The sequence below is a fragment of the Olea europaea genome, chromosome 7 (assembly GCF_002742605.1).
Source record: "Olea europaea var. sylvestris chromosome 7, O_europaea_v1, whole genome shotgun sequence".
Taxonomy (NCBI): domain Eukaryota; kingdom Viridiplantae; phylum Streptophyta; class Magnoliopsida; order Lamiales; family Oleaceae; genus Olea; species Olea europaea.
Genome location: NC_036243.1, coordinates 19,876,266 through 19,889,734, shown reverse-complemented (window position 1 = coordinate 19,889,734; position 13,469 = coordinate 19,876,266). Strand labels below are relative to the sequence as shown.

The 13,469-nt window shown below is 37.2% G+C and overlaps 2 protein-coding genes and 1 long non-coding RNA gene across 4 annotated transcripts; 1 reads left to right on the top strand and 2 right to left on the bottom strand.

Annotated features, from left to right (window-relative positions):
- Nucleotides 1-1,282: 1,282 nt before the first annotated feature.
- LOC111397335 (vacuolar protein sorting-associated protein 22 homolog 1) lies at nt 1,283-7,336 on the bottom strand. 2 transcript variants are annotated; one of them, XM_023024197.1, is made up of 9 exons: nt 7,156-7,336; nt 6,051-6,159; nt 5,605-5,695; nt 3,898-3,917; nt 3,505-3,640; nt 3,058-3,212; nt 1,922-2,029; nt 1,681-1,770; nt 1,283-1,577 (listed from the first exon to the last, which is right to left on the bottom strand). In XM_023024197.1, exons 2-9 carry the CDS (start codon nt 6,099-6,101, stop codon nt 1,476-1,478), a joined length of 753 nt encoding a protein of 250 aa, XP_022879965.1. In that variant the 5' UTR covers nt 6,102-6,159; nt 7,156-7,336; the 3' UTR covers nt 1,283-1,475. The 2 variants fall into 2 exon arrangements, with proteins under 2 accessions (XP_022879965.1, XP_022879966.1); XM_023024198.1 differs by lacking the exons at nt 3,058-3,212; nt 3,505-3,640; nt 3,898-3,917 and adding exons at nt 4,745-4,899; nt 5,192-5,327 and having other exon boundaries at nt 5,585-5,695.
- A 1,359-nt stretch (nt 7,337-8,695) lies between these two features.
- On the top strand, nt 8,696-9,220 carry LOC111398034 (protein FAR-RED IMPAIRED RESPONSE 1-like). Its single transcript, XM_023024993.1, has one exon. The coding sequence runs from the start codon at nt 8,696-8,698 to the stop codon at nt 9,218-9,220; it is 525 nt and encodes a 174-aa protein (XP_022880761.1).
- Nucleotides 9,221-11,799: 2,579 nt separating this feature from the next.
- Nucleotides 11,800-13,184, bottom strand: LOC111397713. Its single transcript, XR_002703313.1, has 2 exons — nt 12,927-13,184; nt 11,800-12,530 (listed from the first exon to the last, which is right to left on the bottom strand). It is a non-coding gene; the product is annotated as an uncharacterized LOC111397713 (long non-coding RNA).
- Nucleotides 13,185-13,469: the final 285 nt, after the last annotated feature.

The following is a 13,469-nucleotide window of genomic DNA, read 5'->3' as shown; positions in this document are numbered from 1 at the left end:
CCATTTCACATATTGCAAGAGATTGTTTGTACAAAATCTTTTTTGACTGATTGAAGTGATATTTTTGAAGCAACTATCTTACAGTTAACTTGTCAATCCACTTTTCAAAGGTCTTACATAGACTATAAGGTGACTACTTTTCAAAAACATTAAATGTCCTTGAACTTAGGATTGATGGAGTGATACCTAGGAGGAGAAGCCTCGGCCATCAGAATAAGGCCACTTGTTTTTTCATATAATAGTAACCATTCTCTATCTTCTATTATAAAAGCTTACGGCTAGTGTTGATTAAAGGTAATGTAATTTTACATACTCAAAATAATATTGCTCATTTTACTCTCTATAAACCCATAGTTCTCGAACGCCATTATGCCTCACATCTTCTGTATGTCCCATACCCAAGTACACATACAAATTGACTGACTTGATCGTCAAAGTGCTAGCGATCACCTCCTCCACCACTTGAGAAGGCAACGTGCTCTTGCCGATTTATTCAAATATGCAAGAGATACGCGAGCGGAATTGGGATTTGTGTGACCACATCACCCATATAAAAATCGAGGTCAACAGATGTGTTGACCTAAATTGCGGAAAATGATTTGGTAGCTACATTTTGGTGTAATCTCCCAAAAAAAGGTGAAAGAATATTCGGAAATGTTCAAGCTCAAATTTGGTGGGAAAAAATGGAAGATTTCGACTTTTTAGTTCATGAGCGAATGAGGTGCCAGTTTTTATAATGCCGAAATTAAATGAGACGACTGCTCAAAGCTTTCATTGAATAAAAATAAATATATGTATTAAACATGTCTTTCCATTTTAGTGCATAAAACCAAACGTTCACCATTAAAGTTTATTAAAAATATTCTCTGAAATTTGTCCACTCCTTTAACCACAAAAATCCTACAAAAATTTATTATAGAAGTTCTTCCAAACAAGACCAAGACGAAGAACAAGATACTGTTAGCACTTCATTGCCATTGCTTCCCATACACTGATCCAAATTTACGTTGCACATGGTCACATTTTGCGTGGTTCGCAAGTGGGTGCGTCGCAGTGTTTATTTCTCTAGCCAAATCCGTCACAAATGCATCCAGTCATGTACATCTGTTGTTACTAGTTAGCAATGTATTGCCAGGTTCCGCAAATGCATGCAACTCTTAATCCCATAATTGCTTGTAATGAATGCCTATTTCATGAAGGGGCCACAGTGACCATGCCCATGTGATTGTTTGCCATGACAGTTCGAGGCGAACTTGTAAGACTATATAGAGGCTACGCCGAATGCACTGAATCAAGTAGAAAACTACATTTCATACAAGTAGACGAACACGCACCATTCTACAGAAGAAACAAGGAAAAAGAGGAATTTTCACACCGACACTTCACATAATCCAAATCCATTTTCCAGAATGTCGGGACATCCTCACATACATTTTCTTGCAAAAAAAGGGTAAAAAAAATTCAGACAGGAATCCTCAGAGCGTGTCACCTGCATAAGAGGAGACATTAGATACACACGGAAACCAATATCGACGTCTGCCGTCTCTATGGCCATCATCAATCATTGCAAGTCCTTCCTGTATTACCCAAAAGAGTCTCATTAGCTAGAGCAAATAAATAGCTCACAGACACAGAACAAAAGTACCGAATAGAATAGAAAAATCAACACCAGTGACATACTTCTAATAAAGTTTCAAGAGCATCAGTTGCACGACCAGAAGACCAAGAGAATCGTTTCTGTACCTCATCAACCGTCACAAAGCCTTGGCCCTAAGAGAACAACAATAGCAAAAAGCAATATTAAAAATACAAATATGACAACGGCTCTCTGCAAATAGACGTGCAGTTGCATGCTTTATTGACATGCAAAAGAAATATCAGAAATGCAGGTTTGACAAAAAATATATAGACAAGGGGAAACCTGAGCCAGCTCCAAAATTTCATTATGGTCCTTGTTCAATTCCGTAGGAACAGACCGAACAAGCTTCTTCTTTCCAACAGAAATCACCTCAAATCCATTACCTAGTACCTGAAAAGTTTCTTTGTTACTATAACGTATACCACAGTAAAATATCACATCAAGTTTTTTAGAGAGAAAAGGAAGAGAAAGCAAGTTAATGAAAGGACAATTGGCAATAGGTGAATTACACAGCTAGTAGTGAAAAGAAATCTATATATCATGCACGGAGCAGAGAAAAATATGTGCAATGTCTTAATCAGTCATCGGGGCAAAAAGAGAGGCATAGTAGTGAGAAATCTGCGATGAAACAACAAATTGATGATATAGTAGGGCAACAGTTGAAAGAGAAGTCCTACTTTACTCTCGGCTAACAGTGAAGCATAAGAAGTGGTTCAGAATAATTCCAAATCAATGTGAACATCAGATGATCAATGGATTGGTTCTTTCCAATTCAGGTGCAGTCCTAAACATCCCCTTATCCAACCGAACACCTGGATTAATTGTCTCATACGGAACTCTTACAAGTACTCGTGCAACACTTGGCTGTCTCAAAACATACTACGTAAATCAGTCAACTAAGTGATGCAGAAGCTTAGTTAGTGGAAAGTGATGCCCAATGTTAAGCATAAATAAATTACTAGCTTTTAGAAGACCTTAAGCTCCAACAAGGCAGCTTGGAAGCTAAGTATAAAATCAGGGAAACCACAAACATGAGAGAGATGGACAAGAACTTGAGTGAGAGATAGCTTATTATTCCTCAAAATTGTACTTTACAGCTTGACGATTACAAATAAGAAATTTGTGCCAACGACAACATCTACCTAGCCTGCTGCAGTCAATCAATAGATTTCTTGTTTGTGGCACAGTGCTCATATAATTGTACAACATGAAATGGAAGCATACTTATTATGTCAACTACACCATTATCACTTCTTAAAATTCAGAACAATTGTGGATCCTTGTAAAATAGAACGCACTCAGTAAACAAGGTTCCATAAATGGACTGGAGGCGTGCAATAGCGAATGCATGTGCCTAGTATAACTTTTTAAGGCCCACAGTAGCAAGAGAAAAATAGAGAAAATCGTAACCACGATACCTTTAGCTTACTTATCGCACGCAAGCAATCATCCTCAGAAATAGCTTCACGAGCACCCTTCCTCCTTTGACCAAGAAGTCTACAGAGATCTTCTAAGCTAATTAGGCCACCATTGTGAGGTCTAGTAGCCAAGCAAATGTCAACAATTTGCACTCCTGTCTAGATAGACAAATTCACCTTAAATTAAACTTGAAAATAAAAAATCCAGACTTTCAATGCAAAGAAGTATACAGGCTGTGAAATCAAATATTGAAATAAAGCACTGCCAAATAATGCCAAAAGACTGAAACTAAAGGCTGCAAAAGGCTTAACCATAAATCATAAAGAACCAATGACTGAACACCTTCCAGAACAATTGCGGCATACTAGACTTTACAGTGATGACAATAAAGACAAAAAAGACAATTACTGCAAGAAACCAAAGACAAGAAGTAGATTGATACAAACCAAGTTCATAATAGAAGTCACCAATCCCCAGTAGCTCAGCCCAAAAACCTTTATTCGAGGCCAGCGGGTCCACACCTACTTTTGCACACATCTCATGGAACTGTGCCCTGAATGCAGGATTCTTGCGTATATCATTCTGCATATACCATGACAAGTAAATTATTTTCTATCTTCTTTTTCACAATCTTCTACCCATCAATGAGCATAATTCGAATACTCCAGCAGTTAAGCAACCCTTAAGTCCTTTTGTCCTTAATTAAGTAAATGTTTTCGTATCAATATGAATTAGCAGGAAATTATTAATCCATGACCAATGTAAAAGTGGGGAATTAAATAATTAAGTGGATACTTAACAAAACTAAATGAGAACTTGAATCTAACTAAAAAAGGGACCTTGTGTTTGCGAGCAAAATCTTCCAGCTGAGAGCGAAAAGTCGAAAGCTGTTCTGTCAAGACATCAGTTCGCAACTTAGGGCAACAGTTGAAAGAGAAGTCCTACTTTACTCTCGGCTAACAGTGAAGCATAAGAAGTGGTTCAGAGTAATTCCAAATCAATGTGAACATCAGATGATCAATGGATTGGTTCTTTCCAATTCAGGTGCAGTCCTTAACATCCCCTTATCCAACCGAACACCTGGATTGATTGTCTCATACGGAACTCTTACAAGTACTCATGCAACACTTGGCTGTCTCAAAACATACTACGTAAATCAGTCAACTAAGTGATGCAGAAGCTTAGTTAGTGGAAAGTGATGCCCAATGTTAAGCATAAATAAATTACTAGCTTTTAGAAGACCTTAAGCTCCAACAAGGCAGCTTGGAAGCTAAGTATAAAATCAGGGAAACCACAAACATGAGAGAGATAGACAAGAACTCGAGTGAGAGATAGCTTATTATTCCTCAAAATTGTACTTTACAGCTTGACGATTACAAATAAGAAATTTGAGCCAACGACAACATATAACTAGCCTGCTGCAGTCAATCAATAGATTTCTTGTTTGTGGCACAGTGCTCATATAATTGTACAACATGAAATGGAAGCATACTTATTATGTCAACTACACCATTATCACTTCTTAAAATTCAGAACAATTGTGGATCCTTGTAAAATAGAACGCACTCAGTAAACAAGGTTCCATAAATGGACTGGAGGCGTGCAATAGCGAATGCATGTGCCTAGTATAACTTTTTAAGGCCCACAGTAGCAAGAGAAAAATAGAGAAAATCGTAACCACGATACCTTTAGCTTACTTATCGCACGCAAGCAATCATCCTCAGAAATAGCTTCACGAGCACCCTTCCTCCTTTGACCAAGAAGTCTACAGAGATCTTCTAAGCTAATTAGGCCACCATTGTGAGGTCTAGTAGCCAAGCAAATGTCAACAATTTGCACTCCTGTCTAGATAGACAAATTCACCTTAAATTAAACTTGAAAATAAAAAATCCAGACTTTCAATGCAAAGAAGTATACAGGCTGTGAAATCAAATATTGAAATAAAGCACTGCCAAATAATGCCAAAAGACTGAAACTAAAGGCTGCAAAAGGCTTAACCATAAATCATAAAGAACCAATGACTGAACACCTTCCAGAACAATTGCGGCATACTAGACTTTACAGTGATGACAATAAAGACAAAAAAGACAATTACTGCAAGAAACCAAAGACAAGAAGTAGATTGATACAAACCAAGTTCATAATAGAAGTCACCAATCCCCAGTAGCTCAGCCCAAAAACCTTTATTCGAGGCCAGCGGGTCCACACCTACTTTTGCACACATCTCATGGAACTGTGCCCTGAATGCAGGATTCTTGCGTATATCATTCTGCATAAACCATGACAAGTAAATTATTTTCTATCTTCTTTTTCACAATCTTCTACCCATCAATGAGCATAATTCGAATACTCCAGCAGTTAAGCAACCCTTAAGTCCTTTTGTCCTTAATTAAGTAAATGTTTTCGTATCAATATGAATTAGCAGGAAATTATTAATCCATGACCAATGTAAAAGTGGGGAATTAAATAATTAAGTGGATACTTAACAAAACTAAATGAGAACTTGAATCTAACTAAAAAAGGGACCTTGTGTTTGCGAGCAAAATCTTCCAGCTGAGAGCGAAAAGTCGAAAGCTGTTCTGTCATGACATCAGTTCGCAACTTCGCCACATTTTCTCCCAGCAAACGATATTGATCCTTTTATCATAAAATCAAATTTCAATGACACCCACTCAAGATAAATACATATATACACATAAATACTAATGTAGAATCACACAAACACAGTATATGGCCCTATTTGAACTGCATTCTTTGGAAAACAAAAAAAGATATATTCTTAAATAGTGATTTGACATCATTTCAACCACACATTATTCAATAAAATAATATTACATGTAAATCCAAAACATTTTCTCATTTTTTAACCACACATTCTCCATCAATCTACTATTCTAAAATACATTCTTCAGAAATAATGTGGCTCAAACACACACTATGAGAGAAAATTGTAATGATTATTAGTTAATGAAGAACAAGATGGTGAACAAACTCTAGCCGCGGCGGCATTCTGTAGACCTCCAATTCCAGGTCTTCGCCTCATTCTTTAATTCTGATTTCAGTATTTCTTGAATCGAATTGTTCCACAATCAGGACCAGACCTGGGATTTTCACACATGAATCAACTCTAAAGGTTGGGCTCTCAAAATTGTAGTATACATTCAAAAAAAATATTCTCCATAAGTGTTTACAAAAACTAAATTTACAAACTCAAAAATCAAAACCCAACAATAAAAAGGAAAACAGAATGTAATATAAAACATATTTATATTTATATTTATAATCAAATAATAGGGTCGAAGATGAATTCTTGAATAATTGGCCTCTGTTTGAGACAATAAGAGAATATATATCACCAGCAAGAAACTTAAAAGCAATTTCAAGAGGAAAAAGAAAAGCTAAAAGCAATCTCATTAATGATTAACCACATAAAACTTCTTTTTTTAATTATGAAGTGTCAAAAACAGAATATACTGCACACATGGAGCAATAAACAGTGGAAATATTTCATCTTTGTCAAAGTACAAACAAATTCAGAGGATGCCAAACTTTTAATGAAAAGAATGAAAAGAAGCTGAAGAATGTCAAGAATGATGATGAAAAGTGAAAGCCCGATCATCAAGTTCACTGAAACTTTGAAAGCACAAACAGTACGCTTCAAAATCAAACCACAAAATCCAATTAAAGCTTCTGTCTCAATACCTCATCCACCCAATTTCAATACATAAATGACTAATCTTCATGATCGAGAAAATCTAACTAGACTAAGAAATTCATCATCCAGCCAGGGGCGGAACCACCTGGGGTTCAGTGGGGGCAACTGCCTCTACTGATCCTGAGTATTTCACCTATTAAACCTGAGGGGCAGCCAGTTTTTAAGGCAAAGAAAAAAACCATAAACAACCGCATCGGAAATTCAAGAGAAATATTGTCGAAAAAACCACTGTTGCTAGAAGAAGATACCATCAAGAAACAACAATTTTGGAAAAATAATTAACTTATAAGGAGTCAGTTGAAATTAAATCATTCACAACAATCAGATCGAGTGCGATTTCAGCATATAATGCCCCTTTTTACACTATATAATCCGATACTACCTCCAAAGTTTGGTGAAGAAGTTGAGTAGAAATCACTGCAACGGTGCCAAGGAGTGATGAATATGTCTAGCCTTTTGCCCCTCCTTCACAACGAATTTTCCCAATTTTTAGTGTAATACCGAGGAAGAAAACCTTAACCGCTCGTCCTTTGCTCCATGAATAAGAACAAGTATGGGTTGGGAAATATTTCGATATTCAAGCCTTTTATTTGGGCTTTACAAAAAACTGTCTATAAAAGGAAAAAGAAAACTTTCATATCTAGCATCATGATATCATCCATCTCAAAATTAAGAAACAAAATTTAAAATTTCAAAATTAGATATTAATTAAATTTTATTTATGAAATAATTAATTAAACATATTAAAATCACAATTCTATACAATTTGTTTACAATTTATCGAATTAATTGATCACAAGTTATTTTTCAGACACAAATAAAAAAATTTATAGGTCACAAATTATAAAATTTATAGGTCACAATTTATTTATCAATCATAAATCACATATTTTATAAGTCACAATACGAGTTTTTAGGTCACATATTATTTAATGTTCACAAGTTATTGGTCACAAACACCAATCCACCATGGCACCAATCGAAAGTAATGCAACCTTGCCACCACCACTACCACGAAACTACCATTTTTAACTTCAAAACCACCATCATCTCACTACTACGACCATCATTTTCAACTACAAAACCACCATTATCATGGGTCCACAAACAAAAACCAGCGCCACCAACATATTCAAGAAAACCACTCCGTGGCTATCGCCACCAACAGCAACACCAACCAACCACGACACTATTGCCACCTCCACCAACGCAAAAATAATAGCCAAACCTAAGAAGGTACACCGTCTAGAACCACTCTATCGACATCCCATCACCATAATGCCCCATCAAAACCAAGTCACTACAACCATGGCACTACTTCCAACTCCACTCCACTCCACTCCACCAACACCAATGCAAAAACGGTAGCCAAAACCTAATTCTCAGGCACACCGCCAAGAACCATTCCATCGATATTACCATCACCATAGGGCTGCCACCAACACCATCCATAATATCCATTTTTTTATGTTATGAACAACCGTAACTGAATATGTTGCATAACTTGGCTTTTTGTCACATGGAAAGAAATTTTGGACGACGTCAAAGCCGTTATGTTGGTGGAGTCCGATGAAGAGAATGATCCTGACAATACAAAATTTCTAGGTGATAACGGGACAGGAGGGGATGGTGTAATTGTGACTATGCCTGAGGTGGGCAAGAAGTTTAAGGACGAAAATGAAATATTTGATTTCTACAAACGATATGCATAAGACATGGGTTTTCCAGTGAGAAAAAGAAATTCGAAAAGGGACGATAATGGAGTCTTGCGATGTGTTACATATGTTTGCAGCCGCGAAGGGAAAAAAATCAATAATGCAAGTGTTTCTCTGAATCCACAAGCTACCATGCAAAGTGGATGTAAAGCCAGGCTTACAGCATATTTAGATATTCGTGAAGTATGGTGAATTAATACAGTTTACATGGATGACAATGATAAAACAAGTCCTTTGAAATTCAGATTGTATCGATGCAACAGAGAATTAAGTGCTCAGGTGAAACATCGTCTTGAAGTAAATGACATTGCAGAAATATCGCTACCCAAAAGTTTCAATTATGCAGTTGTCGAAACAAGTGGATATGAGAATATGACCTACATTGAGAAAGACTATCGAAATTATGTTGAACGAGATAGGCGGCTAAGACTTGGAGAAGGTGATGTCGCAGCAATACAGTCATACTTTTCGACTATGCAAGCACGATGCTTAGGGTTCTATTTCAGTATTGATTTGGATGAGGAGTCGCATCTGAAAAATGTATTTTGGGCAGATAATAGGAGTCGACAAGCATGTATGGAATTTGGCAATGTTGTCACATTCAATACCACATACCTAACGAACAAGTATGAAATGTCGTTTGCCCTGTTTGTTGGAGTGAACCATCACGGACTGTCTAATCTCCTCAAATGTAATCTCATGTCGAACGAGGATACTGATACATTTGTGTGATTTTTTCAAACATAGCTGCAGTGCATAAACGATCGAGCTCCTAACGGGATAATTACTAATCAAGATAGGACAATGCAGAACGCAATCCAGATTTTGTTTCCTAGTACGAAGAATAGGTGGTGTCTGTGGCACATATGGAAAAAATTGTTCGAAAAGTTTGGATTTCACATTCACAAAGCTTCAATATTCTCTGCAATACACGGATTGATTTATGATTCTCAATTTATTCAAGAATTTGAAGAATGTTGGCTAGCGATGATAGAAACGTATAATTTGCAAGACAGCGAATGGTTACCATGTCTTTATGATAATAGATCTCATTGGGTTCCTTGCTTCTTGCGGAACACTTTCTGGGTGGGGATGTCAACAGCTCAAAGAAGTGACAGTATTAATACATTTTTTGACGGGTATGTTCATTCGAAGATCTCGTTGAAGCAATTCGTCGAACAGTATGAAAGAGCTTTGAGAAATAAGGTTGAGAAAGAGTTTCAAACAAATTTCAAATCGTTCTCACAGATGGTTCCTTGCGCAACTAGGTATGAAATAGAAAAGCAATTCCAGGTAATGTACACAATTTCAAAATGTAGGGAAGTTCAAGAGGAGTTCGTTGGCAAAGTTTATTGCGATCTCGTCTCCGTTAGCGAGGAATTTTTTGGGGACGACGTGTGAAGTACACAAAGATGTCATACATGACCATCGCTGCACAATTATTTTTTTTGTCTCATTATTGAGTGACAAATGTGAAGTTATTTGCAGTTGCCACTTATTCGAGTTTCGAGGAATCCTATGCAGGCATGCGATCACGGTATTGATACACAATGGAGTGAAATTGTTGTCAGATAAATACATTTTACAGAGACGGGGGAGAGATGTAATCAGATTCCACACGAAGGTTGCAGTGAACTACACCGGGTTGGATAGTACCCCAGCACAGTTGATGTACGATAAGATGGTTACAGGATTTGCTACATTGGCAAACATCACTTGCGATGATGATGTAAAAGCTGGTTCAATATTAGAATGGATTGAATTTCAGTGCAAGCAGATGGTCGCGTCGAAGTCCAATTGCGGGAGTAATGTCTTATCCAGTCATACTACTCGTATAGCGTTAAATGATGTCACATCGAAGGATCGGGGGTAGGTGCAGGGTGAACGATTTTAAAGCTGGCAGTGGATGCGTTAGTGTTCGGGATCCAAGAAGGGCTAAGAGAAAAGGTGCTCCTAAAAAACTTCGGAAGAAGTCTCCATTGGAATTGAGTTCAAATAAAGCGAGAGTATGTTACATTACCTTTACCATACTTTTTTCTTCTCGTGTTCAAATATATGTTTCCAAATAAAATTTTGACATGGAGTGATGCAAGCGAGTTGCATTGCACCCAAACGGAAAAACCCAAGGCATGCCAAAGTAATCTTGGAGATGGTGCAACCATGTTTCAGACAACCTAACAATCACAATCGTAATGGTTAGTACATTACATTATTAGAGTTCCTTGCTGTAGATAAATTTGACTGACAATTTAGGGTGCAATCCATAGCATTGGGTTCTCACAACACTTACAACCATCTACTTTGACGCACCCGAATGGTCAAGGTAATAATGAGGTTGGGCATTCTATAGTTAAGGTTACTTTGCAATTTTTGGGCTGTGTAATAAATTTTCATGGTGTGCAGTATGTTGTGCGATGCCCTACTATGTTCCATACATGCTGGACAACGATGGTGCTAACCTATGACATTAGAATAGCGATACAACAAAACAGAGCTAGTACATATATACAAATTATGTTTTGAACCTACTAGATATTTTGATCATTAATCGTGTCAACTAACCTCCGTTTTGCTGTAGGTATTCGAGTGAAGAATGTAACTGGGAGTTCGACAAGTGCCATATCAAGTGAAATCTGCATGCTTGTCATGCACCATTCTGCAATGAGAAATAATAATAGTGCTGTAAATGTGAAAATTGTGAAGGTAAAGCAACATATTCTATTTTGTGCTATCAATGATTGTATGTATGTTGAGGGCCTACCCTTCTGTAGTAGCTGATCTTTTTTGTGCCTTCTCTTTGTACATATTCTGATCGGGAAAACATACTACTTTTCATATTTAATTTTTCTTGATAAGAATGCTTGTGTTCTCATGCTATGAGGAGAAATTTGTTCTCATTATACTTTTATTATTGCTTATCATCATTACATTATTGCTCAAGAGCTCTGTGACTTTAACTGTGTTTTTGGAGTCTTGGTCTAGTAGGTTTTTGTGAATAATTGAGGTGAAGATCCCCTTTGAAACTGTATTTTTTGGATGCTTCTTGAGCAAAATTAGGTCACTTGAAATGAGCTTAAACCATGACACCTGAAAAATTTAGGTCACCAATTTGAATTTTGTGGGTACATGAAGAAACTGGTTCACAAGGTTGTTATTTTAGTGCCAATTTCTATAGATAATGGAGAAAATACGTTCTTTCCTTTTTTTCCTAATTGTATCTGCTACAATTGGGTTATCATTTTCATTCGTAGAAGGAAAGACTCATGAAAGCATTGAATTTTTACTTTAGTACAATTCAAGCCACAAAATGCTTAAACATTCAACTAAAATCTGGTGCAATCACTTTATTGAAATGGATAGAAATTACATAATGAAGAGACAATGCTTAAACATTGTGAGATGCTTGAATGTGATCAAAGTCCAAGTTGATACTACACATTCCTTGAATGGCAACTCCATTCCATCCACATCGCATAACTACAAACAACAATACAATCTAGACAATTCACATTGAGTAACCCCCTACGACGACACAATTACTAAACAACATTACTTAACTACTAAATAGTGATGAAACTACTAATGTTGGAAATGCAAAAGTGAATAAGGTCATTAAATTCAAAACTGCAACTCATTCACGACACTTTCCTTTCTTCTCTCCATCCACATTTGCTCTTCTTTTGTGTATTGTCACGTTAAGAGACATCTCCACATCGCGTTGATCAAATAGTCGACATTGAGATTGAAACATACAAGATAGTTCTTCAACTCCTTTGCTCGTCACATGATTCGTCGAAGTTACGCTGACTACACTTGCTTCACCACTAGTCTCTCCATCTTTCACCCACTCCCAATATCCACATTTTGCAGTACAGGTATTGAATAATCTACCCTTGTTTTTGCTATCTTTCTCTACCTCAAAACACTTGACGAATGCATGTTTGCACCATGGGCAATGCCGTTTCTCCGGACAGTCAGCAAAATAATGTCATTTTTCTCTACAACCATAACATACTCCCTGATTCTTTCCTGCCATCGTAAGCTGAAAATAAACCAAAACACATCAAAAGCTATTCAGGAATAAGAGCTCACATCCATTAAAGCAATCTTATTGAGTTCACAAATAGAAGCTAATTCCAGATATCTAAAAAATTCACACACCATAACGAGAAAGTTCAAAATTTCAACATTTCAGAGTGCACGAACAGAAGCTAATTGCTACTGACTACAACGATTGCTGATTTCAGAGTTCACCCAATTCAGAGTTCATAAACCGAAGCTGATTTCAGAGTTCACCCGATTTAGGAGAAAAAATTGGAAAAAAATCTTCCTTTGACCCAACGATTGCTACTGACAACAAAATGAGAAAACAAAATTTTAACCCCCAAAAATTACGCGCCACAGTCAATCCTTCGAAAATCCACATATTCGAACTTACTTTCAGTGACGAAGATGAGTACATATCTGGTGCAGCAAGCGACGAAGGGTACAAATGTCGTCCTTTTCATTCCGACATCGAATGGAGTGAGCTACTTGGTGCCGGCGGGAGGGTTTTGCTCTAGTAGATTTGGAGGAAACTGATTTCGTCTTGGGACTTTGTGTCGACGGGAGGGTTTTGCAAAATGGGAAGCGTAGTGAGATATGGGTTTGTAGTGATAGCAACGGCCGCCCCGCCCCGTTTGGCTAAAACCCCATCCCGCCCTGTGCCCGGCCTCGCGTTAGATGGGGGCGGGGCGGGGCGGGGCGGGGACGGGACAACATTTTGCCCCGTTTAATTTTTATTTTTTTTACATTTTGAAAGTTTCAAATTATGTTATTATTAGAGAATAAAATACAAATTTAAAATAAGTTTTTAACGGATGAATTGTTTAGAAATAAAATTATTTTTAATATTTTTTTTTACTTTTTCTTCACGGGGCGGGACATCTTTGCCCTGTCCCACGCCCCGCGATGGGACGGGGTGACATCGAGACGGGACAAA